The sequence below is a fragment of the Rousettus aegyptiacus genome, unplaced genomic scaffold (genome assembly GCF_014176215.1).
Source record: "Rousettus aegyptiacus isolate mRouAeg1 unplaced genomic scaffold, mRouAeg1.p scaffold_m13_p_2, whole genome shotgun sequence".
Lineage (NCBI taxonomy): Eukaryota > Metazoa > Chordata > Mammalia > Chiroptera > Pteropodidae > Rousettus > Rousettus aegyptiacus.
Window position 1 is genome coordinate 17,866,357 of NW_023416295.1, and position 26,784 is coordinate 17,893,140.

Sequence of the window (26,784 nt, forward strand, 5' to 3'; positions counted from 1 at the left end):
TGCAGAGAGAACTTTGTTTTCAGCTTTGGATCAATCAACCAGAAAACTTTATGTAAGACATAATAATGATAGCTTGAAAAGTTAAAAATTAAAAGGTAATGGTTGATTAAAAGTTAAAGATTTTAAGTCCAGGCCTCATGCTAACTCTGACAGGCACAGTTGTACGGTGTCTACTAAAAAGAAAAAAAAAATATTTAAATGCGAGCTTGACAGGCAACTCAAGCGCTTCTCAATATAGTGTCCCTTGGGGTTAGAGACTGGCCAGGGAAGATATTATGGTGGACCAAGGGTAGAACGGGCAGAAAAGACTAATTCCTTCTAAACACACTCACGAGACATAAATACACATGAAATATAATGGCAATTTTCAATTAAAAAAAATGTAGCTAGTAGGCTATCATGGAATACTCAAACCTTTATATTTTTTCACCCAGCCATGAGAGTCTGAAATGGAAGCTAATTTGTGGTTAAAATACTGTTTGGTGACCATGAAATTAGACAAAAAGGGTTGGGTTGTTTTAAAATCTATGCTAATGTGGAAGCAATCATTCTTACTATACAAAGGTATCTGTCACATGCCCTCTCCTCTAGAAGAAGCTTGTTAAACTGACAAATTCTGACTTTTGGTTCTACTATTTCCATGAAGAAGATTTTTTTTTTTCCCCTTTCTGGTAACATACTTCCTCCAGATGTTACAATGAACTTGATACAGTTGTTTTATACTTTTTACATTAATTTTTTTCCAAAATCCATTAGCAGTATAATAGGAGATAATTCTAACTAATTGATTTTTTTTTAAAGTTAACTTTTGGTCAAAGTAATTTATAAAATAATGTTTTAGCAAAATTGGTAGTTGTTGTTCTTTAGAGGATAATCTTATTTATATATCAGAAAATTTCACAGAAATTCTCAAATATGGGATGTACCATGGTAAATTTTTTAAGCTTTGAATAATGTATCTGAATATCAAAAATTTGCCAAAAGAAAAAGAAATTATTTGTATGTGCCTTTAAATGAAGAGTGCACTTCATGCTTGGTCCTTCAAGGTATAGTTTCTTAAAGGTACTAATTCAATTCCATAAATATTAAATAATACTTTTACTGTGCTAGCCATCAAAATTTTAATATAAATATGAAATCAACTTTCCTTCTGAGAATGTCATAATATAGAGAAAAAACTATCTACTAAGTAAAGGATGTCTGTCACTCAAGAATATTGGCCTTCCTCTGGGAATTTCAGATTCTTAGACAATGGAATAATACTAGATGTAATCTGATATCTCTAAGATCAGAAAAAAAGATCGGGAAATTACAGAGGGCCTTAAATGTAGCTCTAAGGAACATCATTGTTTCCCCTATAAATAACATGGTGACAGAGTGGTTGCACTGGAATGCAACATGATAAAAAAGGATGTTTTTAGGAAAACAAATCAGTCAGGGCTGGACAACATGGATTTGAGAGAGGCAGGCAGAAAAATAAGTCAGTTTGTGCCATAATCCATCAATGAAGTCATGAAATCTTAAAACAACAAGGTGACCATTAGTATGATGACAAATATTTTTCAGTGCCACAAGATGTTGAGAATACAGAAGTAAAATTATGGTTCCCAGTCCTGCTATCCTAGAGTTCTCAATCCAGTAGAGAAAACAGTCATAAAAAAAAAAAAAAAAAAAAAAAATCTCTTCTGTGATGAATGCTGATAAGGAGATTTTAGGTGTAAAAGTACATCTGGGAAATTTTCCAGATCTGGGAGGGTCAGGGAGAGATGTCCTTAAAAGTGATTTTGAAAACTCAGTGCTATAGACTGAAAGTTTGTACTCTCTCCTCCAATTCATATGTTGAAACCATAATCCCTAATGTGATTTTATTTGAGATGGGACCTTTGGGAGATTACTAGATCTTGAGGGTCGAGCCTTCTTGATGACATTAGTGCCTTTATAAGAAAAGACACTAGAGACCTTCCTTCTTCGCTCTCCACTGTGTGAAAATCAAAATGAGAAGTCATCTGCAACCTAAGAAGAGGACCCTCGCCAGTGATGCTATCTACTGGCACCTTAATCTTGGACTCACCAGCCTCCAGAACTCTAAGAAATGTTTGTTGTTTGAGCCATTCAGTCTATGGTACTTTGTTATAGCAGAACCAAACTAAGACACTTAGCCTTGAAGAGTGATTAAGGTTTTAATTCTGCAAAAGACAAGGGCAGGAAAGAGAGTTTGAAGAACATTACAAGCAGAAAAAATAGAATATGTAAAGGCCCTGAGGTGCTAGATAAACAGCACATAATCAGTTCTCTGGACTTTTTTTATGATGTTTGAGAGCCTTTGTTTAGTAAAATAATTGGAACTATAGATGAGCTGAACGAACTTGTCAGAATTTTCTTGCTAAGCATACTTTCTCTTCTGTAAAAATTAGAAAATGTATTATGAAGTTGTTGGAATAAAAATAATTTGTATAAATGGGTTCGTACTATTTCTTTGAAGTCTGTTAACAAGTTCAGAGACACATGGCATGACATCAGAGCATGAACTTCAATACTGAAATTATGGAGATGCAGAAAAACTTATGATTCAGAAATGAGTTCTAAGGCATGCGGTATTATAAGTAAAAAGCCCAGCCAATAGCCATAACAAAGATCAGGTTAGTATGAAAACGTGCTATTTAGCTTGGAAAAGGGAAGGGTAGAGGAAAAGTAAACATTTTAATCAAATAGAATACATTGTTATTGATTTCTCTTTGCCAGACATACCTTGTAGAATACTTATAATGCTTTCGACATTGAGATATTTGGCAAAAGCTATTGGATTAGTGAAAGTAAAAAGCTCAGCTCCTGGTGTAATCTCTGATATTTCATTTATATGTGATTTATTCCGTTCTCCACAAGAAGGCTCTTTTATTGATAAAATAAATGAAATTGAGAATCCTAAAGGGAATTTAATGTCCACTCACACAAAATAGGCTTACAAAGTGTAAGCGGCAGCCAAAAAAAGGTTCAACAACCTGACGATTGTAGACTTCTTTTTTTCTTTTTCTTTTTTTTTTCTTGTTTGCTGCAAAGTCAGATTTTTTGTCCTTTTATGTGTTAGTAAATTACCTATTGTTAATTTCAAATTTCCAAAAGTTATGTTCCTACACTTCAAATGTGGGTTTTATTATTCAAAAAATTTAATGCAATTTACAGCTATTAAGGCTGTACCTGCTAATCTTTGGAAACATTCACAAAACGTCAAATGTACAAAGCTTTTAAAAATAAACTATCGGGGTAGTTGGTATTTTCTTATTTGCTTCACCAAGTTAGGACAATTGTCAAAAATATGTTGACAAGCCTTAAAGCTGTCTAGTTTAATATGCTCAGTAAGGTTTTTGGATCAGGCTGAGATACTACAGCTTCCCAAATATTTCAAATAATGTCCTGGTTAATATTTAATGTAACTACAGTAGGTCTTATTTAGTTTCATGTCAATCAAAGGCACAAAGTACACAGAAAAAAATGAATTTACAAACATAATAAAATAAAATTAGAATAATTCCCAATGAATACACATCAGACCATTTTTCCTTAGTGTTAAAAATAAAGGATAGGGAAGAAATGTAAGTTACAGGTCTTGGCTTTTGCACATTTGGTTTTAGTTTGAAGTCAGTAGTTAGTATTCAGTTTTCAAGAATGTTGACAGCACTCAAAGGACCTCACTCCTCAGAGTCCAGTCCTTTTGTTTTAAATCTAAGACCCAGAATAGTAAAACAGAAGGTTTCAGTGTTAAATCCATGTAAAAGTAAGAACTAGGGTCAACTTTTTAATTTGTTGGAACCACGTTTCTGAAACCTCTCACTATATTTATCAAAGAATTCTGGTATCAAATGCAATAGACATACTCATTCCATATTTTGCTTCACACCTCGGCAGTGTTAACCTTGTCACTTAGTCCCCTTTTTATGCATCTCTTCTCTCCTGGCTTCCTAATATTCATTCTGAACTGTGGCATTTTTTTTTTCATGGATTATAAACTTCATTTATTTTACTCACTTCACACATTCTGTTTCAATGAGTTCATCTATTCTTATTCAAACATCTCCTAAATATCGGGCTCCAGTATAATTTATCACTCAAATTAGAACAATTTTGAGAGTAAGCGGGGTGCTACTAACCATTTTATAAGAGTAACATGAATGAACTGAGACTTTTCTGTGTGAACCTAGATGTATGGTCATCCATTGATATGAAATGACAGAATGCAAAAACGGTTTCAATTCTCCACCTCTTCCTGTATCCAAGCCCTTGATCCCGTCATTTTGCAGCCCAATCCTCTCTTACTCAGGGCTTTGGCTAATAAAATGAGAATACCATTACATTGTTCCAGTTCAAGCCTAGTCCTAAAAAGAATGTGTACCCCTCTGCTGGTTTTCTTGCACAGTGGGTTTGCTTGTCCTTGCACCTGAGCCTGTCTGTGAGAACACACAGCCTGCGAGAGGGATGTGAGAAGCACATGGAGGATGAGACATGTGGGTGTGGGAGATTTTGACAGCACCAGAAGCTGAGCTATCCCGCTGACCTGGCCTGAAAACAGAAATGTATAAAGGAGCCCAGCTGGGATCAGAAGGTCTTCCCAGATAAACCCAAATTTTACAGCTGATCCACAAAATAATGAGTTGAATAAATAATCCTTATATTAAGCTAAATTATTTGAGGTGGTATATCATGCAACATTATTGTGGCAGTAGGTAACTCATATACTAGACCAGCTCTCATTTCTTTCCTAAGATTTAGATTCATATACTACATATCTTTACCTGAATCATGCACAGACATTTCAAACTCAATGAACACAAAATAAGGTCATAAAAGTTTCTATAAACGTATTCCTTAAAATTGATTGCCAAATTCAGAAATCGAGTTTTCCAAGTTAAAAATCCGGGACCATATTTAATTCTCACTCTTTCCTAATTCCAACAGGAGAGCTGTTCCTAGTGAACCTATCTCTTAGATATCTTTATAAGTTATTGTTTTCTTCTATCCCCAAACACTGAGCCTTTACAGGACTTTCTCAAGCAGGGCTCTAATGTACCCTAATGCCCTAATGTACCCATTGAATGTAATGTATTAATTTATCTCCTCTACATCCAGAATTGAAGAATTGTAAAAATGTCACTCAAATAATTTTCTCTAGGTTTAATTCCCCTGAAGAATCTAGATTGAAGAAGGCTGGAAGACTTTGTTTTGTTTTGTTGTGTTGTGTTGTGTTGTGTTGTGTTTTACCAGCACCATTGTCATAGTCTACTTGCTTGTTCTACCTTGACAAGCCTCGCCTTCTTCTAACTGTTTTTCCATAAATTATGAACTGCTTTAGCCTTTGCCAAAGTTTTTCATCTGTGAGTGAACTGTATTTAAGAAGAAAGTTAGATCCTCTCCAACAAGGATGTTAATAAAATTAAAACAATGGTATATTTAACATATCACTAATACTTTTATATTGCTTACCTGGCTATGAATCAATAACAATACTTAAGTATGAAAATCTATTGCTGCTGTGTCACTGTCTTTTTAATGGCTATTACCACTCTATGATTGACTTTGTCGAGCATTTAATATACTCTTTGAATGAGAGGTAAAAAAAAAAAAAAAAAAAGTAGAATAGCCATGCCATAGCTAAGTTTGCCCAATGAATGTAAACATTTACATTAAAGCAGATTGTGGATGCAGAACTTGGATCTAGAACTTTTCCAGACAACACTTAACCTGAGGGCTTAATATGTTTCAAAGTATTATACCCTTTCCATGAGAATGCCATAATATATACTATAATGCTTTTTTGAGATGAGAACTGTGAGCTCTACTAAAATTCATGGAGCAACAAAATTTTCTAAAAACTGCAGTAACTTGCCAAGGTTTCGTCTGTAATTTAATCAGGCCATCAATCAGCAAGGTTAGGTCAAACAAGCTAATATTTCTTTAGAGTTTAGATACAGTTGAACGATTTTTGGTTAAACTAGAGGCAAAATATGAGTTCCTCATGACATTTAACAGTTCTTGGAGTCATTATTTTGACAGCATTTATTTGACCTGAGAAACTTCTTGCCAACAGAAATAGTCTTAGGGCAAAATTTGCTTATATAAAAACTCAAGAATGAAAATGACCTTAACGGTCAATTTTAATCATCTATTAAAAATAAATATGGGCTTCTGAGTAGGCTGATGACACAGGCCTAGGCTTCTAATGTCTCCCACACAGAGTTTATAAAAATGACCAGGAAAAGATGACAACAGGAACAACATACTCTAATCCTGAAAACTAGAAATTTTGTCATCAAATGTCCAAGACTTCAAGGAATATCTGCTAAATATATTGCACACCAAACTGGTTGGAATAACGTACATAGGTCTGATCTGTAATTTCCCCTTCCTAAAAGAGCATCAGCATTAGAAGTAGTCAGAAAAGGCGTCTGGAAACCCCAGTAACACTCCTTTAGAGAGGGGTGGGAAACTGATGGAACTAGATGTCATAATACTCAGAAGGTCACTGTAGCAAGGGGTGTTTTTTCTAGAACAAGTGTCTAAAATATCAGCAGAATATCTAGCGGGATCTCCCTCTGCATTCGAATGGGTCACAAAACTCAGAAGCGGGTCTGCCTTTTGGGTAAAGGGCAAAGAGAATCAAAGAGCTTGCGAAGCCTTAAGGCTTCTTTCTGAAGGGTCATATGAAATAAGTGGAAAGTCAGTACACTTAAACTGGCTTCCAATTGTGCTATTTCTTCCTCATCTTGGTTTTTCCCCTTAAATCATAAGATCTTTGAAATGACACTAGAAGTCAGAAAAACAGGACCATTTTAAAGAATCAGAGAAAATAGCTCTCTCTGAAGACTATTCACTAACAAAGAAAGGAGAAAAGAATTAAAAAATGGCTGAATCGTATTTCCGAAAGGTCAATAAAAACTCAGCATCAGACAACTCAGCACATATAAAGTTGCACTAAATAGTAGTGAGGTAGGAAAATATGAGATGAAGATAACATAACGCAGTGAGGGAGGAGGGTTTGTAAAAATGGAATACAGAATGATTAAACCCCATTCAGAGAAGGCATTTGAAACCATAATTTCTTTAATATATTGGATATATATTTTGTTAAATTGAATGTATCAGTTATATGTGTTCAAATGTTTTCTGCTAATTCAAGGAGTACCACTTCTCATCTATCCAGAAATATTTTTTTTTATGAGAGTAGGGCCATGCAGAGCTTCTCAGGTTGGACAGGTTGGCAATTTCCTGAATGTGTACCAACAGCTAACTGAAGACTCAGGTAGCTTAGGATAGCTACACCACAGGCCTCCCTTCCAAGCTGTCTCACTCTTGTACCCCAAGTTGAAAGGAAAACGTAGATATGAACTATTATACTGTGTCAAGTCTGTAGAGTGTAAATCTATGACCTAAATATATTATGTAAGTGGAAATATTTGCCTGCCATGCAGTAAGTCACATTGGAATCATATCTCGATATCTGGTAGTAGAAAACAGCAGGATTGCACATAATGATATTTTTAAGAAAGTGAAATGAGCTATTTTCACATGGGTCCAATCAGAGCTTTTTGAGGGTGGGCTCCAACACTGGCAGTGGCAGACAGTGGACATGGGTGTGAATTGGGGACCTGAATAAAGAAGAGGGTACATGACACTGCTCCTTAGCTCTCCAGGGGAATTTGAAGAACAACCCCAAACTGGGTTACATGTGTGGTGGTTAATAGTTTACAGACAATCGAAAGAATCATAAGTATAGATCACTGGCAGAGCAATTAAAACCATAATTATCAAATTAAAATCTGCAAGGGAGCTACAAACATAAATAAGTTATTTTATAAAATAATTTATTTTATAAATGTTAATAGGTAAAGTAAAAAATTAACTTTGCCCATGAGAGAAGGGCAAAGAGATCAATTAGATGAGGATGATACATATAATAAACTTGGGAAATCAAATATGTGCATATGAGTAATTGAGAAAGAGAAAAAAGATGAATCCAAAAAATTAATTATTAAAATAAGATGGACAAAAATGTATTGAATTAGATACAAAGATTAGATTCAATATTTTTTATTCAAAAATGAGAAAATTTGTATTTATCAAGAATTACTGAATTAAAAAATACTATGGACTCATGCTTGAAGGGAATCCTATAATCACTAAGAGATGAATCAAAAAAAAAAAGAAAAATATTGATATTAAAATACCAGCAGTAAATGATATCACGAACTAACCATAGAGTTATTTAAACATCCAATACCAAAATAAATCTTGACAATAAACAATAAAAAAGAAGTTTAATTCAAATCTATAGTCCATGTTGTATTTGATGGAAAGAAAAATAGTTATGTTCCTTTGTGACATTAAGAATAAAATAAATCAATTAAATAGTGAAATTTAAAGCTATATAGAACCATAAAACAGAAGAATAAGTGGTGAGATAAAGGCTTTTATGTGCATTAGGGCAAAGAGAGAACCATAAAAATGATTGATTGCTTGATAACACTATTGTAAAATTTTTAAAAGATTTAATGTCGAACAAAAACAAAAACAGTAATAACAACAACAATAAAAATTATATCCAAAGATATTTATCAAATGAATAAAAACCCAAATATTTATTTGAAAAGTAAGCCTTGAAGACCTTTATAAATTATATTATATAAAGTGGTTATATTTAATAAATAAAGAGTTCATGCAAATAAATAGAATTTTTTAATATAGAAAAATGTTAAGTAAGCTATTTACAAAACAAGAAATGTAAACAACTAATATATAAGAAAAGATCAGTTTCATTATTAATTGCCATTTTAAACATAATTGGCATAGTCCCTACACATCTAAGATTTTGCGAACAATACTAAAATTCATAGTTGGCAAGAATGGATGTTTATATACTATGGAAGAGAGTATAAATTGGTGCAAACTTAAAGTAGAACATTACATATTTTTAAGTTATTTTTATTTTCATTTTTTTTCACTAGAGATTAAACTGAATATCTGTTTTGATGGGGATAGTATTCAAACTTTATTTCATTGTTTGTCTCATATGTCCAGAATTATGTCTAATATATTAGATATCAATTTAAAGTTATCAAACACATAGTGATAGTTTTATTAAATATTTTTTAAAAATTTCAAATTCATAACATTCCTAATCACTAACAAATTTTCAGAAAAAGGAAAAAAAATTCCTTCTGTAATCATAACAAACAGGATAAAATACTTAGGAAGGAACCTAATGAAGCATGTAAAAGACCTATATACTAAAAAATATAAGATATTACTAAAAGAAATTGAAAAAGACACAAAGAAATTGAAAGATATTTTCTGTTCTTGGATTAGAAGAATTAACGTAATTAAAATGATTTTATTAACCAAAGCAGTATGCAGATCTAATGTAATCTGCATCAAAATCCAAAAAACTATGAACAATGTGGAAATAAATAAGGCAAAAAATATGACAAATTAGATAACGTATATTAAATGGACAAATTCCTCAAATTGAATTAGTAATCAAAACCTTTCCACAAAGAAAAGCCTAGGATCTGATGACTTCTCCAATAAAGTCTGCCAAATTTTTATAGAATTAACAATAATTCTTCACAAAGTCTTCCTAAAAATATAAGAGGAGGGAACATTTCCCAACTCACCCTATGAAGCCAATATTACTGATACCCAAATCAGACAAAGATGTTACAAGAAAATTACATAGCTATATGTCTTATGAATATAGATACAACCATCCTCAACAAAATACTAGCAAACCGTATTCACTAACATATTAAAGGGGCTATATACCATGACCAACTAGCATTTATGCCATAAATGCAAAGTAGCTTCAACATACAAAAATCAGTGTAAAGCACCATATTGATAGAAGAAAGAATGAAAACTACATGATCATTTTCCTAGTTGCAGAAATAGCATTTAAAAATGTCCAACACCTTCCATGAGAAACAGACTCAACAAATAGGGGATAGAAGGAACTTCTGAATCTGAGAAAGGCATCTACAAAGAACTCACAGCTTACATCATACTTAATGGGGAAAGACTGAACATTTTACTCCTAAGATCAAAACTAAGACAAGATGTCTATTCTTGCTACATCTATTCAACATTGTTCTAAAGGTTTTAACCAAATAATTACATAATAAAAAATTCATAAAGAGTATCCATATTTGAGAAGAAAAACCATCTTTGCTGATAACATGATCTTGTATATAAAAACTTTTTAAGAAATTTACTAAAATATTAAAATTAATAAATAAGGTAGTATATTGATACATTAATATGAAAACTGTATTTCCATAGTCTAGAATTAAATAATCTGAAAATTAAATTAAAAAATAAGCTCATTTACCATAGCATCAAAAATAATAGAATACTTAGGAATAAATTTAACAATAGTACAGTAAAACTTATATATTAGTTTTGTTTGTTGGTTTGTTTGTTTTGCTGCTGTAACAAATTACCACCAACTTACTGGGATAAAATAACATGAATTTATTATTTTCCAATTCTGGATGCCAGAACTCTGAAATAAATCCCACTGGGCAGAAGTCAAAATGTCAAAAGAGCTGGTTCTTTTTGGTGTCTCTAGGGGAGAATCTCTTTTTCACATCACATCACTTTTATTCTGGCTCTTCTGCCTTCTTATTCCACATGTAAAGGAGCCATGTGACTATATTGGGCCTACCTGGATAATCCAGGAGAATCTCATTTTAAAGTCAGCTATTTAGGACCTTAAACATTAGCAATTTTAATTCTACCGTGTTCTATAAGATAACATATTTACAAGTTCTGTTCACTGTCCTGCTTCTATTCATGTTTTCTATTTTTTATCATTGTTGAAAACCTAACATTTTAAAAGATATAATGTGGAAACTCTGGGAATCTGATTTTCTCCTCTCTAGAGTTTCTTCTTCAAACAGCTGTTGTTTGTTGCTGTTTGTTTGTTTGTTTTACTAACTTTCCAGAAGTTTTTCAATAGAGTCCGTATTCTTTGTTGTGTGTGGCCACAGAAGTCTGCTTGTTTAGCTTAGTGTTCAACTAAAGATAGGACAAGTAGTCTTGAACCAATACATCTTTGGTGCCTCTGTGTGCATGTTGGGGCACTTCTTCAACATTTTGAAAATTCACAATTCTGCTTCAATGTTTATTTTCTACTTACACAAGTCCTCAATGTCAGTCAGAGGTTAGATATTAGACCCTTCTCAACTCTTTCTTGAACAGTCACACAGCCCTCCCAATGCATGTTTTCTTTGATAGTCATAGAAATATGACAAGCCCCCTATGGATATTTAATTCTCCAGCTTTTCTGTTTGAGACTTTTGGTCAACATCTTATTTGCTCAACTACCATTGCTGTCTCAGACAATTGCAATTTTAAACATTTGCTTTTAATCGTATGCTAGAAATGGTCTGGAAAATAATTTATTTTGACAGAGCAAGCCCTAACTCATATCAAATAAAAACAAGCACTGCAAATGGGGATTTCTACGGGGCTTCCAGAAAGGTCAAATAGTCACATTTCTCTAATAATGGGATCTCTAAATTCATTCTGCCTCTCTCCTTGCTGATACTCATTTTTAGAGCTACCATGATTATGAGGCTATCGGTTTTTGAGATTATGGCAGAGCTGGGGAGAGGAGGCTGGGAATGAGAAAGGTTAATGTAAAGAATCTCACTGTTCTTACTCAGATTCAGCATTTTTCCTTGAATAAATGCTTTTTGGACTGGTGCAGACTATTGGTTAAGTTCTAGAGTTTGGAAAATGTTGATTTGGGCAATTTTGGTGGTGTTCTCTCTGCTTCTCTGGAGGAGATTTTTTGAAAGTTCTGACAGCAGCATTATTCATGGTGGCCAGGACACAGAAGCAACTGAACTGCCCTACAATAGACGATTGGATAAAGAAGCCATGGTGCATACATACAATGGAATGTTACTCAGCTATAAGAAGAAAGGAAATACTGTTGTTTGCAACAACATGGAAGGACCTTGAGATAATCACGCTAAGGAAAATAAGCCAGACAGAAGTAGACCACCACATGATATCACTTATATGTGGGATATAAACCTAGAAGCAACAAACAGGACAAAGAAGCAGAGAGTCATGGACATGGACAATAGACTAGTGGTTACCAGAGGGTGAAGGGTAGGGGGAACGGGGAGGGTAGATGGGGTAAAGGAGTCAAATACGTGGTGACGGAACGAAATCTAACTGTGGGTGGTGAACACATAATGCAATATATATGCCTTACTATTGAATTGTACACTTGAAACTTACTGGATTTCATTAACCAATGTCATCATAAAAAATAAATAAATAAATAATTAAAATAAAATAAAATAAAAATGGAAGGAAAAAGAAACCTCTCGGTAAAGAAAATTAAAAAAAAAAAAAGAAGAAGAAAAGAAAGTTCTGATTCTACCATTCTGGAAGTGTTGGTGATGGATTTTGACTGAAATTAATTCTCATTATAATTATATTCAAAGAGAATTTTATATTTTAAAGTTGTTATGACAGATGAAAGACTAATATGAAGTTCTGGGTTCCTTTGGTAAAGTGGTCTCAGTAGTAACGAGTTGTGTGTATGTATGTGTATGTTTGTGAGTATATCCCTATAATCACACGACACCTGCCAGGAGTATGAGAGAAAGTGGCCACATTCATGGTCTAGCATTTTCAGTTCTGTTCATTTTAATTAAAGAAATATTTACTGATTTTCTATAATGTTTCAATTGATCTGCTGCATCCCAAGAATACAAAGATAAGTAAGACACAGACCCTCCCCTTACTGCACTTACAGTATTCCTTGAAAATAATTTTTTTTTTCTTTCTAGAAAAAGGAAGACAGGCCAAAAAACCTGGAGACAATATTTGTTTCAGAAAATACCAGATCTAAGCTAGAATTTGGCAAACCATAATAACAATGCTAACCTTTGCAAATGTTTACTCTAAGCCAATAACTGCTAATGTTTTACATAGATTTTCTCATGTTTACATACATTTACATAGGCTTTTTCATGAAAACCTCATGAAGTACATTATCCCAATTTTCAAATGAATGAGCAACTGAGGCTCTCCGAGACTACATAAAACGACAGAGCCGGTGCTCTGCCATACCCACACCTGAAAAGAAGTCTGACTTCAGAAGGTCTTCTCATGTACAACCAGCTCCCACCATTTAACACCTTTCTCTATGATCACATACTACTTTTAGAATTAAACAAAAAATATATTTAAATTAGCATGCTGCTATTTTTAATGCTTACCCTTTCACATAAAAATGACAAACTATTTTAAGAACAGTAGCATAACATATACCCCTTCAAAAAATAGAAACTAGAATATTATTCTTTAACAGGTATATCTAAAAATTATCTTGGTAAAAAAAATCTACTGAGGTTTCTAGATTATGAAAGCACCTACCTCTGAAGCTCAGGAAGTATCAGAATATCACAACCTTAGGGAAATGTTACATCAATCTCCTTATTATGCTTTGATATATGAACTCTTGGCTTTATGTTTATAGTAAATAAAAAAGGTTATCCATGCTTCCGTTCTTTTAAATAACTAAATGATATATTTACCAAGAAGCTTTCATACTATGGTTTTATGAAGTATGTAAATACCCGTATATGTAATTTGTACATGGAAGAGAGAGTGTGAGGGATTTTGGAGAGGCCCATTTATTTATAATTCATAAATCAGCTTATAAGGGTAGAAGTTATGTTTAACAGGATGCTGTCGGCTCCATTTCTGCCTCAGGCGGTGAACTCAGAAAAAAATTCAACACTGTGAAATTGTTTAAACCACTAATCCCAACTGCTTTCTTTTTATGGAGATATTTGGGAAGATACATGCTGTTTCACATAATAAGCTGTAGTCACACAAAAGAAAATGCAACTCAAGCATCAGAGAAATATACATTGTATTTACAGTCAAAACTATGTTGCTGTCATTGAAAAATTCCTTGGTACAGGAAAAAAAACAAATAATATATTAAGTTAATATAATGTGAATTTTATTGATTTATTCATATTAAACTGGTGATTGATATGCAACTCTGTGTATCAGTTGCCCAAACTAGTTTAAATGGACCAACAATAATAAAAGAATATCCATGGATATAGGAGATCAAACACTGCATGCTAAGTGAAATTAATCAGACAGAAAAGGACAAGAATCATATGATTTCACTCACATATGAGATAAAATAGAAAGCAATAAATGAACAAGCAAAACAAAAAATCAAACAAAACCTCATTGACACAGCCAACAGTATGGTCGTTACCAGAGGGGAAGGAGGGCGGGGGGAGGCTGATGATGGCAAAGGGGGTCAAATATGTGGTGATGGAAGGAAACTAAACTTTGGGTGACAAGTACACAATGCAATATAAAAATGATGTGTTATAGTAGAAGCTATGGTTCATATATACAATGGAATATAACTCAACCATTAAAAAAATGAAATCCTACCATTCGCGATGACCTGGATGGACTTAGAGGTTATTATGCTGAGTGAAATAAGTCAGAGAAAGATAAATACCATATGATTTCACTTGTGTGCAGAATCTAAGGAACAAAAAGAACAAACTAATCAAAAACTGACTCACAAATATAGTGGACAATGTGATGATGGCCAGAGGGGATGGGGTTGGGGACTGGGAGAAAGGGGTGAAAGGTTAAAGAAATACAAATTAGTAGTCGATAGACAGTCACGGGATGGGTAGCATGACATAGGGAATGCAGTTAGCATTAATGCAATGGCTAGGTGGAGAGTCAGCGGAGAGAAAGAGCAATTAGGGGGACGTTTTATAAAGTGTTTAAATGTCTAACTAATGCACTGTATACTTGAAACAAATAATAAAATAAAATGTTTTAAAAATTATATAATCGATGTCATCTCAAAAAATTTAATTTTTAAAAATACTATTTTAATAAGTATGTTTTTTGGTGTTTCCGGTCCCAATTTTTTTTTCTTCTAAAACATAATTTAACCTCTACTCAAAAAAATATACATATATATGCAAAATTCTTTCACTCCTGTAGAAGCATAATACAAAAAGTGAATTAGTATACTTTTTAAAGAAACGCATATGTTTTTAAACGCTAAAAACAGATGGATCACATATGTCTTTTCACATTAATTATATTTGTTTTTTAGTTTATAACTGTTTCCATGTCTAACTTGCTAAGAACTTGAGGCATGATCTTACCAATTAATGTGTCATGGATAGTAGTCCTCTAATGGAGCTTGGACTAATAACCACACAGCCTTTGGGTGATTGACTCTTTTGTAATAAAGGTTTTTAAACACCTTCAGTATGTATAGTCTACACAATATGCACATAATGTTTACAGTTAAATGTTTTCTGCATATATTTTCTTTTATAAGTTATGTGAGAAAATCTCAGTGTTTAAAAATTTTAATAAAATTATAATTATCATTAACAAAATGAAAAATTGTGGCTGACATTTATTGAGAATAAACACCAACTAGAAAAGTAACTAGACTTGCACAGATCTGCAAGAGCTTAGACAAACGAACCTTGCTCCTTTTTTTGATTTTAGGTATTCTAGGTATTTTTGCCTGTTTGGGTTTATGCTCCCCACTTTGCCCTGTTACCTGTAAGCATGTATTTTTATTCTGACCCACCTAACTCCATGGCATTCAGATTCTACATTCATCTGCCAGGTCTTCTTAGTTCCCAGCTCTTCCAAAATCCATTCTTCTTGTTAATTTCAAAACATAGGGCTTAACAATATTTGCAAACATATGTGTTTTAAGTATAGATGAGAGATTTTCATCCAGCCTTTTTAAAGTAACATCCAAAATTTATTTATTAATATAACTTATAATCTGATCTCCTCATAATTGGATAACTTATGTATCCTATGCTTTTCAAGTATAAATTTTACTTGGTAATTGTATATTGCTTTTAAATATATAAAATTAATTTCATTTTCTACATTCTTTTTAAAAGTTTTGCACCTATAATTGTGAAATGGGCCTATTGTAATGAAGGTACTACATTTTTTTGTTTTAAAATTATGTTTATGCTATATTTGTGAAACCAGTAATAAAATTTTCTTATAATTTTCTTTTTCCTCAAAAAATTCAGTAAACCTAAAAATTAACTGATTTATTTTTTTAAATAAAGTTTTTAAAATTCAGTCATAAAACTACTCAAGAAGCAAGCCTGAGGTAGAAGTTCCACAATTTAGTTTTTTCCACTATTATTATTCTATTCTGTATTTTTATTTCACCTCGATTCATTATTGAAATGTTCATTTTTATAGGAATCTATTTTTTGATAAAAAAAATTCCAAACACATATAATTTTTATTCTCTGTATACATGGCTTTAACTCCTTCTAAATTGCTAAGGTTTATAGTTACACTTTCTTACTTTTATTTCCCCAACAGCTTTTTTTTTAGGTATCTATTTTCAGTTTCTTGTTTTATCATTTTCTCTGTCTCAAAAAAAAAAAAATAGCTTTAGATTACTATGTATAGTTACTCTTTTAATTCTAATTTGTTAATTCCTATTTTTTATGTATTTATTCTTTTGCTTTTATGTACTTTATTGATCAATTGTACTTTTTAACTTCAATTTATAATTCAATTATTTTCTTTTGTTTAATAGTGCATTTAAAGCTATGATTTTTCACTCTGAATATAGCGTTGGTTGTATAAGTTTGATAAGTATTGTGGTTCTGATTGTTTATGAATATAGTAATAGAATTTACAGTTCCTCTTTGACCCAATGTTCATTTTCTTACTTTTTAATGATGCAGGTTTTATTATATTTTAGTTACTGACTTAGTATAATTTTATTATGAATCTTGCTTATAAATTATGATTTATGTGATTGTTATTCTGGAGAATTCATTTATGCTAAATTTTGGTGTAAGATTGATACAGTTTTAAAACTCCAATAATGAATGATTTCAATAAATCAATATTCTCTCTTCATAAAGTACAAAGTTCAATATATACTATTATATACTCTTACTATTTTATTAATTCCTCTAATCCATTTTAATTTTTTAAACTGACAGATTAAAAACTAAGAGAGATATTTTAAGTCTTTAACTCTGATGACTATGGTTTTATCAGAATCTTCATGTATTTCTAAGATCTTTTATTCTATATATTTGAACGTCATATTATCTGAATCCTCAAGTGGTAGTTATCCTCTCAGTTTATTTTTTACCTATCATTCCTCCTTTGCCTGATATTAATATTGCTAGGCCTGCTGTATTTATTATTTATGTACTGATGATGTCTGGTATGGCAAGAAAAAGAGGACAACAAATATATACCACTGTCATACCAAGTAGGATTGACCCCCTCAAAAAAAATCTGGGTTATGTCATTGTGGCAGAAGAGATAGTGGCTCAAATGTCATAGTAACAAGAATACATCCAACTTGAAGCAATTGAAATTAAAAATAAAATAAAGAAAATGAATATTGATTTTTCTATGTGAAGGGCATAGGAAACAGGCAGGTGTCAGTTTATGGTAGGTCTACCTTGGCCCCTTCCAAGGGAACACAATCAAGCTGATCACATAGGTGGCTCTAAGGAAGACTATGATTGCATTCATTAACTAAAGATCCAACTACATATTAAAGCATTGTATTTGAATCAAATATATTTTGTTTGATTTTTTAATTATGAATGTATACAAAGAGATAGGAAAAAATATTACCTTAGAAAATAAACTACTTTTTACTGACTAAATTATCTAAGCCAAAATAAGCATCAGATGTCACAAATTTGTTTCAGAAAGCATATTTTAACAACTTTTAAGATATAAACATTATATACGCATATAATATGCATACCATATGTATTATATTACATTTATATGGTGGTCTTCAGTGTTGATTTGCACACATTAAGTATTATTTAATGAAGTCTGATTTATAAACTCAGATCTGATCTCCAAATAAAAAAGAGCTTTTTTTGTTGTTTCTGACAATTATTTATCCTTTTTCATGAATTCTACAAAAAGAACATTTGGATTAATGTATATTTACTATATATATATTTGCTATTTATATATATTCACTATTAGATATCTTGCACTTCAAAACACTTACGGTTAAATATATTTTCCCCATTATTTTTATCGCATGCACTAGAAGGAAGCTAATAGTGTAGTTGCATTTTACTACAATTCTGCCAAAGTAATAAATGTAAATTCATAGTACGAGTGAATAATGATGTATTTCGTCTCATTTTAATTTCAGTAATTGAGTGGGAAAACAGGAAGATCTATTAAAAGTCCCTGTGCTGGTCAAGCACTAATGAGACAATCTCTGAGTCACTGGCTGTCATAGTAACGGAGCATTATGGAAATAGGTTAGTATTCCTAACAGCTACATAAGTGATAGGCTACACTTCTAATTGTATTGTCTCTGCTTGCAAGATGGTCTTTATGTTCCTCAGAGGTAAGAGGTGGCGTGGCAATGGTTATTTACATATCAAATATGGAATGCACTGAATATTTAAAAAATTAAATCCAAATATCTAATACTAAATATAAACTATACTTTGAGAGAATTTTCAAAAATTTAAATTAAAAAAATTAGTTCACTCTTTCCATTAACTCACAAATTTCTGAAAAACTTAGTTTATTTGTATTTCAATCTAATTTATTAACATGCCAAGATAAAAATGTTTCTTTTTTAAAAAAAATAATCTTGTGAAAACATGAAAATAAACCGAAAAAGGAGCCCTCCTAAGAATAAAATTTCCAAATGGAATGGTTTAGAAATTGCACTACAACTGTGAGTCTCTAAGAGTAATAACATCAGAGAGTGTTAGAAAGAGTCAGATGCAAGAGTGTTTACAAATGTTAAATTGTAATGATGAATAAGAGAAGACTACCGGGATTAGGGGCAGGACTTGACCACAAGCAACTGTGGGTAGAGTTTTCTGCCACCAGACATAATGTATCCGTGTGTTTAACAACATCTTTATTTCTGTGCCCTAGGCCTTTGGGGTACAAAAATTAATGAATTCTGAACATTACAGAGCTCAAAGCTTTCAGTTCTACTTTGTTCTCTTTAATATTTTGAGTGTCATTGAATTTTTAAAGAAATTGATCACCGCCTTCTGATCCTTAATGGCAGATAATTCTAAAAGAAAAACCTTCAGGATTAACAGAGGCAGAATAAACATTATCATGCATTATTGACTAGAAATCCACGTGCCTCATCGGAGCTTGTGAGTACAAGAAGCATTAATAACGCTTGTTCCGGGAAGCTTATTATTCTTGTTAAATGCATCATCATGTTAGACTAAGTTTTACAGGTACCAAATATCAAAAGAAATCAATCTAAATTCAATATAATAAAAGCCAAAGGAGCATTTATCAACACTTTTCTAAATTCGGTGCAGGGTGTGGGGTTACAGAGAGAAAAGTCTCATCAAAACCAGTAAAATACAAAGTTTCATTTATGAAAGGTAAGTTCTAGAGATCTATTGTATAGCATACAAACTATAGTTAATGATATTGTGTTGTATGCTTAGAAATTTGCTATGAATGTTACGTTAAGTGTTTTACTAATGATAATGATGATAAAAAAAAAAGTGGGCAGCAGGAAACTTTTGGATCTGACAGAAATGTTTATAGCACAGACTATGGTGATGATTCAAAGGATGTATATCAATCTGTAAACTCATCAAATTATATATATTAAATATGTACAAAAATAAAAATAATTCGTAATTTCGAAACTTTAAAATAAAAATTGAAAAAGTATAAAAAATATAAATTAAATACATACAGTATGATTTTTGTCTGTTATTCGTATTTCAATGAAAAATAAAAAGCCAGGAGAGTGAAGAAACAGAGTACAAGGTGGATGTTCTGGAAAGATAAGCTGGTTCAGGGAGTTCTGTGCACTGACCTGGGATGTAAGCAGCAGTTGGAAAGCCAGTCGGTGTGGCCAAACCCTGTGAGAAGCACGTTGCCCCTGGGGAGCCCTACCACCTTCCAGAGGTGGTCCTCGCCACAGGAGACTAGGATGTCTTTGCAGGGGTGTACGACGATGCTGCACAGGGAGAAAGGAGAGAGAGTTAATGGGGAGATAACATGAATAGTTTCACGTTGTGAATAAATGAAATGTAAACAATTATCCTAGTGCAGCAAAGAAGGACGATTCATTGACAGCTCTGGAACTCAGGGCACCCAGGTTTCACCTCCAGACTATCATGAGTCACTTTCTGATGGCCATCAATCTAATTAACTTCATGGATCTCAGATTTCTTATGTGCCAATCAAGATGGCTAGTGTAGGTAAGTGCTCATGTCTCATTCTGGTTTGAAAACAATAACTCTGTTTTTTTTCTTTTAGGGAGAAAAAGTGATGCCAGTGATAATAATTAAGTGTTAGGATATTTGGACCAGTAGCCATGTTTATTATTAAGAAAGTCAAAATTCTTTTCAGATTATAGCCTAGCTTAAAAAAGGCACTATCCAGGTAAAGATCATGAATCATAATCACTAATATAGTTCCATAGTAAACACTATAAATGAAACATTAACTCCATAGCTCACTATCTACACAAAGTAAAGGAGCTCAAATTCTGTGCTAATATGCCACTTAGACTGGCTTCAGTCAACGCACAGTACACAAATTACATTAATGAATTCAGGATGCATATGGAAATTCCCACTGTAGAAAGGCATACAAGGAAATGAGAAAGAAGTATGTAAAATTAATGATTAACACATTAAGCAGTATTATTTGAACCAGGTAATGTTCATTGTGGCTATTTAAATATTGGAGATAAACCATTCTAAAATTAAGAGTCTACAAGGTTAATTCCTGATATTTTACCTATGACAATACTTTAATCTTATTTATATAGAGTTTCCTCTATGCCTTACAATGCAATGGAAACAAAGGTGCCCAGTGTTAAGCACCAAATAAAATACCAGCCTACTATTAGCAACAAATTGTTCGATTTCAACATAGCTATCTCAAATCTAAGACATGATGCATTCATTCATTTGCCTATACGGTGAAAAGAAACAGAGAATGGCTCAAAAATAAAAATTACACATTCATTTCTCCCACAGTAAATTCTATGAATGGCCTTGTTCCTTTCTTCTACAACACAGACTTTAGGAAATCAATTTCCCAAAGAAATCATGGTCTCGGTTCATATCTACATGGGTAGCTCCAGGGCTTACCTCAGAACAAAACTTTTCTCATTATGGATCCCACCCATTAATACCATTTATCACAAAAACTTTGAACTGAAAAATAATTTCCTTGCATTATAACTATACAGTTTTGTAAATCTGCTGGGGTCAATGAGTGTTGGAAATGCTCAACTCACAAGCATGGAACCATAATGAGCTGGGCCTTCTTTCTAGCGAAACACTGTCTAATATTTCTCCAGCACTCTGCTGCTCAAAATAAACAGGGTAGAAGGGAAATTTTTCATTTTGCAATTCATCATAATGTTGGTTTGTGACTTTCAGAAGGCCAATTCAGAAAAGGAATTTATTACAACTCAAACTGGGTAGAGGATACATTTATAGAACTTAATTAGAAGAAAAATATGATGATAGGTAAAAAATGTCAGAGTGAAATGAATTCTATATTCAGATACCCATAAGAAGGCAGACCAAATCCTCAGAGCTGCTGAGTATGATGTATGTTAGCTCACAGCTTTCCTGGCACACACATGCACGTTTGACTAGATGATAAATCCTCCTCTTTAAGTGAAGACATCTAAATCACTGATGTCTTTACAAACTTTGAAAGATAAGTTTCCAAAATAAGTTTTGTGAGGGGAGCTATTTGTAGAAGTTACAGAAAAACAAACAACAAACAAACAAAAAGGGCATAAACACAAACCCATTGGTGGCTAATCGGTTTGGAAGTGTTTTTCCAGACTCCTTATCCCTTCCACTCTGGGGCCTCCTTCATCCCAACGGCAACTTCTACTTCCACTCAGGACATATGGATCACATTCTCTAGTGTCTTTGCCCATGCATTCTTTTTCTAACATTGACTATTTAACAAAAATATTTCTCATGTACAAGTGACTTTTTTTTGTAATCATTCTGTACAAATTTCAGTCAAACACTAATACACTACTCTTCAAAGAATAGATTTTACTTCATCCATGAAATAATCTTTAAGAGAACAGAAATATTTCCAGCATTTATAGGAAGGAACTTAATGTTTTATAACAATCAACTAATAAATACTTGTTATTGAATTGGTTAATGAATAAGTACATCAGCAAAGACTAGGTCATAGTAATAAAGATCCCCAATCAAGAGCTGTCATCCTCAGCCCAGATCACTCCATGTGGGAGATGATCAAGGTGATGTAACATGGACCAGAAATGTTTCCCCAGATACACAACTTCAGTGTTATTAACAACTCCGTAATGAGGTACTAGTGTCTGAAGTCCTTCTCCATCATCATTAATTAATGGTAATGATATTTAACATTGTTTGAAAACTTAATGTGTACCAAAAATTATACTAAATGCTTTTAATTCTCACAAGTGGAATGAAGGAAGAGGTTTATGTCTGTTTTATTTACTGTATACTCAAACCTCGACTGTGGCTGGCACATAGTAGATATTCAACAAATGCTTGTAGACTATCTGACTGACTTTAGTACTATTAATTTTGTTATTTTATGGCAGAGTAAACAGGGGTTGAGGTATTATGTAAATTGCTCATGTTCACAGTTGGTAATGGATAGAGACTGACTTTGAATTCAAGACAATTTGATTTTACGGCTCATGCTTTTAGCTACTTCTACTTAGTATCAATCTTTCATAGTTTATTATTAAATGTACATATTATAGACATCAATAATTATCATTCCCAGTAAATGCTTAAGTCATGTAGCCATTATTAAACCTTGAGTTAAAAAAAAAAAATCTAGAAATTGTCAGGGTATATACTGGAGCTGGGTATCACATGACATAATATCTTAAAGGAGTTAGAGGACCCTACCCTTTACAGTTAAAATTCTGTGGTGTTGTGGGAGAAACCAGGTAATAGTCCCTTCCACACTCCTGTCTACATAAGGCTTCTCTGCTGAAATACTATGATAGTATGTGTTGCACTTGATAAAGTATTTAATTTGTTCTCTTATGCTAATATTATGAACCTTGTATTGTACTTCAGGTTGTCAAAGGGCACTGCCTTGTTATCCACTTGTTATCAAGTGATAGGGCACTCTGTAAAGAATATAAAAAGACATTTAATAAGCATTGATTCCATAGGCTTTTAATTTATTGAGAATTTCCCTAGTATAGCGAGGCCTCAACCCTTATCACTCTACTTATTCCTGAATCAATCTTTTAAAGAAGCTGAAGAAAAAGAGAAATAACTAACATTCCATAGGCATCAGCTCTTGATCCTAGAATTGCATATATTAACACATTTATGGTCATAATACCCTTACGTGTTAGGTCTACTATTATTCCCATTTTGCAGATAATGAAACTGGGTCACATAGAGGTCAAGTGATAAACACGAGGTCACAAAGCCAAGAAGTGGCAGAGTGAGGACATGAATTTGAGTGGACTGTGTCCAGAGTCCACGTCTCTCAGTAGAGTGTGGTCAGGACCTCAATCACTTTTTACCTTTTAGATGACACAGGAGAGGAAGCCAAGCCAAATATTGTCTTATTTCTGTCTGAGAAATTTATCAAGATGAATCTTGAAGTTTCTAAAGAACTGATCTTTTTTTTCTGTCATTTTCTAATGATGTGTGAAAGGTTATACCTATTGTCACTTGTTATTTTCTTTTAGTTAGGTACTGGCTTGATAGGTTTAGAATGGTGATGGGATAGTTCAAAGATGACTGAGAAAGAAATATTTATGTTTTAAGGCAAATGTTGGCAAACTTTTTCTGTAATGGGCCAGATAGTAAATATTTTAGGATTATGAATCACGGTCTCTGTTGTGACTACTCCAATTTGCCATTGCAGTATGAAAGCAGCAATAGACAAAATATAAATGAAAGAGCTGTGTTCCAATAGAACTTCATTTATAAAAGCAGTTGGTGGGCCATATTTGGCCTTTGGGCCCTGTTTTTCTAGCCCTGTTCCAAAGCATTTGCATGGCATGGAGTAAACTAGTGTTTAAGAACGTGGGCTCCACAGTAAGATATGAGTTCGAACCCTTGCTCCAGTGTTTACTTGATAGGCATTCTTGGATAAGTTATTTCACTAACCTTTGTCTCAGGGTTCTCATCTGAAAAATGAGTAGAATATAGTATTTACCTCATAGGTTTATTTTGAGACTTAAATAAGTTAATACGTGTCAAGGACTTAGAACAGAGTTACACACATAGTGAAAACAGCGAACAATGTCCTACTGCTGAGAAACAGAACCCTGCAACCAGCTGGGCTAGTTTTGAATACTAGCCTACTACTTACATATTAGTCGATTACACTGCACAACCTCTCAATCTCAATTTCCTTGTTTACGAAAAGGAAGGAATAGTAAAACCGATGTATAGGGGTGTTGTGAGGATAAAATAAGTAGATCTATGTAAAGTCTTTGTGACCTTATATGAACATGGTCAGCTCTCTAGAATAAGGGGTTCTGAATCAAAACACTGACCTTGGTTACCCACAGGCAGTAGAAGTGGGTGAAAGAGATGGAAAAGCTTGAATTTTATATGAGGTATGCGCAGCTTTCTAATAATAAACACATAATAAGCCCACACATCTACTGAACACTTACTGCATGCCAAGCACTGGGCTTCGCCTCGTAAAAGTCAAATGAGTAGGAACTAATCTTTATACTCAACAAGCCCAAGATGTGATTAGAAATAAATGTGAAATATAATTACAAATAATTATAATACATGTGGAAACCATAAATAGCATTATACTCAGAATAGTTAGTTATTATCATTTATCAACATAATTGTACGTCACTGTAACCTGGCCCTTAAAACGGTTAACTTCTGTAATTCATACATGCCTTTTTTAGAAAACATTAGTAAGTTTAGTACTTAAAATTACAGCTATTTAGGGAGAAATGAGGTTTCCATGTGGTTTTGATAAGACACTAGAAATTGCTGGGCTTGATTTGATATTAAGTCCTCTGACAAAAATGCAACACTCATATATAATATTTTCACAAATGAACAGAAGAAAGCTAGGCGGTCATTTCATAATACAGTCCAGTTTTCAGGTTTGCATTCAGCGAAACAGTGGACAGTATACGCACACTGACTTCTACCCCTGACTTCATGTAGACAAGTGGCACAAAGTTGTTGCGAGTCACAAGAAAGCCCTCTGGTAGGCCCCTGGCATGCTGAAATGAAGAAGGCACAGTTCCTCCCCTCAAGTTATGTCCACAAACGGGTATCCCTCCTGAAACCACAGAATGACTTTCATTCTCAGGAATGTCTTCTCAAAGTTCTAATTAATAGGAATAATGAGCCTTTACTTTATATCTTCCTGGCACCTGCCCTACGTGCCACACAGTCATTTTACTTTAAACTTTGAATATAAGCTTTCTGCTTCTCTTTAACTTACTATTAATTATAATTACAAGACTCCAAGACAAAGGCCCTGTCACCTCATTCCTAAGTTAATAAGCTTGTGACTAGGGCGAAAATAGTACAGAAAAACATCTTAAGGATTCATAAAAAGAGAATGTGGGTGAATGCTAGTCCTTCTTCTTAATCAAGTCATGTCCTCTATAAAATGTTTTGTTAAACAATATAGCAGGCATGTTACATAAAATATTATGTTCTAGCCGAGATTTTCATCTCTTTTATAATAGGGCACATTCCCTATAATAGACCATCTGATATATACTTCAAAAGCTCTCCTCTCTAATTGAAATTATTCTTTCCAGTAGTGGCATTACACAAGGATATTTTGGAAAGAATATGTGTAGGTGTATGGAGAACACTATTAATTATCAGTAAAGTCAGTGACATAAGCACCACTGTTAGACTTTTCAAAGGAAAGAATATTAATCCAAGAAAAGATTGTCACAAGAAAGACTAATTAGATACCCCTGTCTTCACTTTAGGGTATTCAGCATTGTAAATGTTTCCTTCACTTCGGTTCACAGGCTCTAATTATTTTCAACATAGAAGATGCACAGTGGGTTGAAAATAAATCAATATCAAAATATGTGCCCCATGAGCATTTCATGACCACTTATTTACTCATCCTTAATGACAGCACACTCGCACATTACATATGCCTTTATTCAGCTTGCCAGGACAAATATATATAAAAGGCTTGTCTGACTGTTGCTCAGCTAATAATTGCATCTTATATTTGGATTTGAATCAGGATTTACAAAGCACTCTAACATGTAACTTTTTTCCTTATTTCAACAAATATGTATCAAAAGCCTACAATGCAGTATGCAAAACAGACAGAGGCATCTCTCTCAGGAAGCTGACATCCAAAGGGGGGAGGGGCACAAATAGCAACAGTAAAGTAAACTAAAAAAAAAAAAAACTAAACCCAGCTCTAAGAAAAACAACAAAGTGACATGATAATGATTTGGGGGAGAATTTATATTCAATGAAGTGTTTAGGGGAGTCCTTACTAAAAGATGTGACGTTATAATCGAGAACAGAGCCAGCAAGAAAGAAGAGCACCTTTAGAACAATTTAGGGACAGGTGGTTCCAGGTACAGGTGACAACACCTGCAAAAGGCTGAAGAAGTCAGTGTATTCAAGGGATAGAAAGAAGGTCAGGGTGACAGCTGAGAACAGGCAAAGAGGTCTG

The 26,784-nt window shown here is 33.1% G+C and overlaps 1 protein-coding gene across 4 annotated transcripts in view; it reads right to left on the reverse strand.

Annotated features, from left to right (window-relative positions):
* SPAG16 (sperm associated antigen 16) overlaps positions 1-26,784 on the reverse strand; it is a 695,163-nt gene that overhangs the window by 341,064 nt on the left and 327,315 nt on the right. For all 4 annotated transcript variants that reach the window (XM_016150047.2, XM_016150046.2, XM_016150049.2 and 1 more), the window contains one exon: positions 19,940-20,083. In XM_016150047.2, coding sequence (XP_016005533.2) covers positions 19,940-20,083 — 144 coding nt within the window. The remainder of the gene's footprint in view (positions 1-19,939; positions 20,084-26,784) is intronic.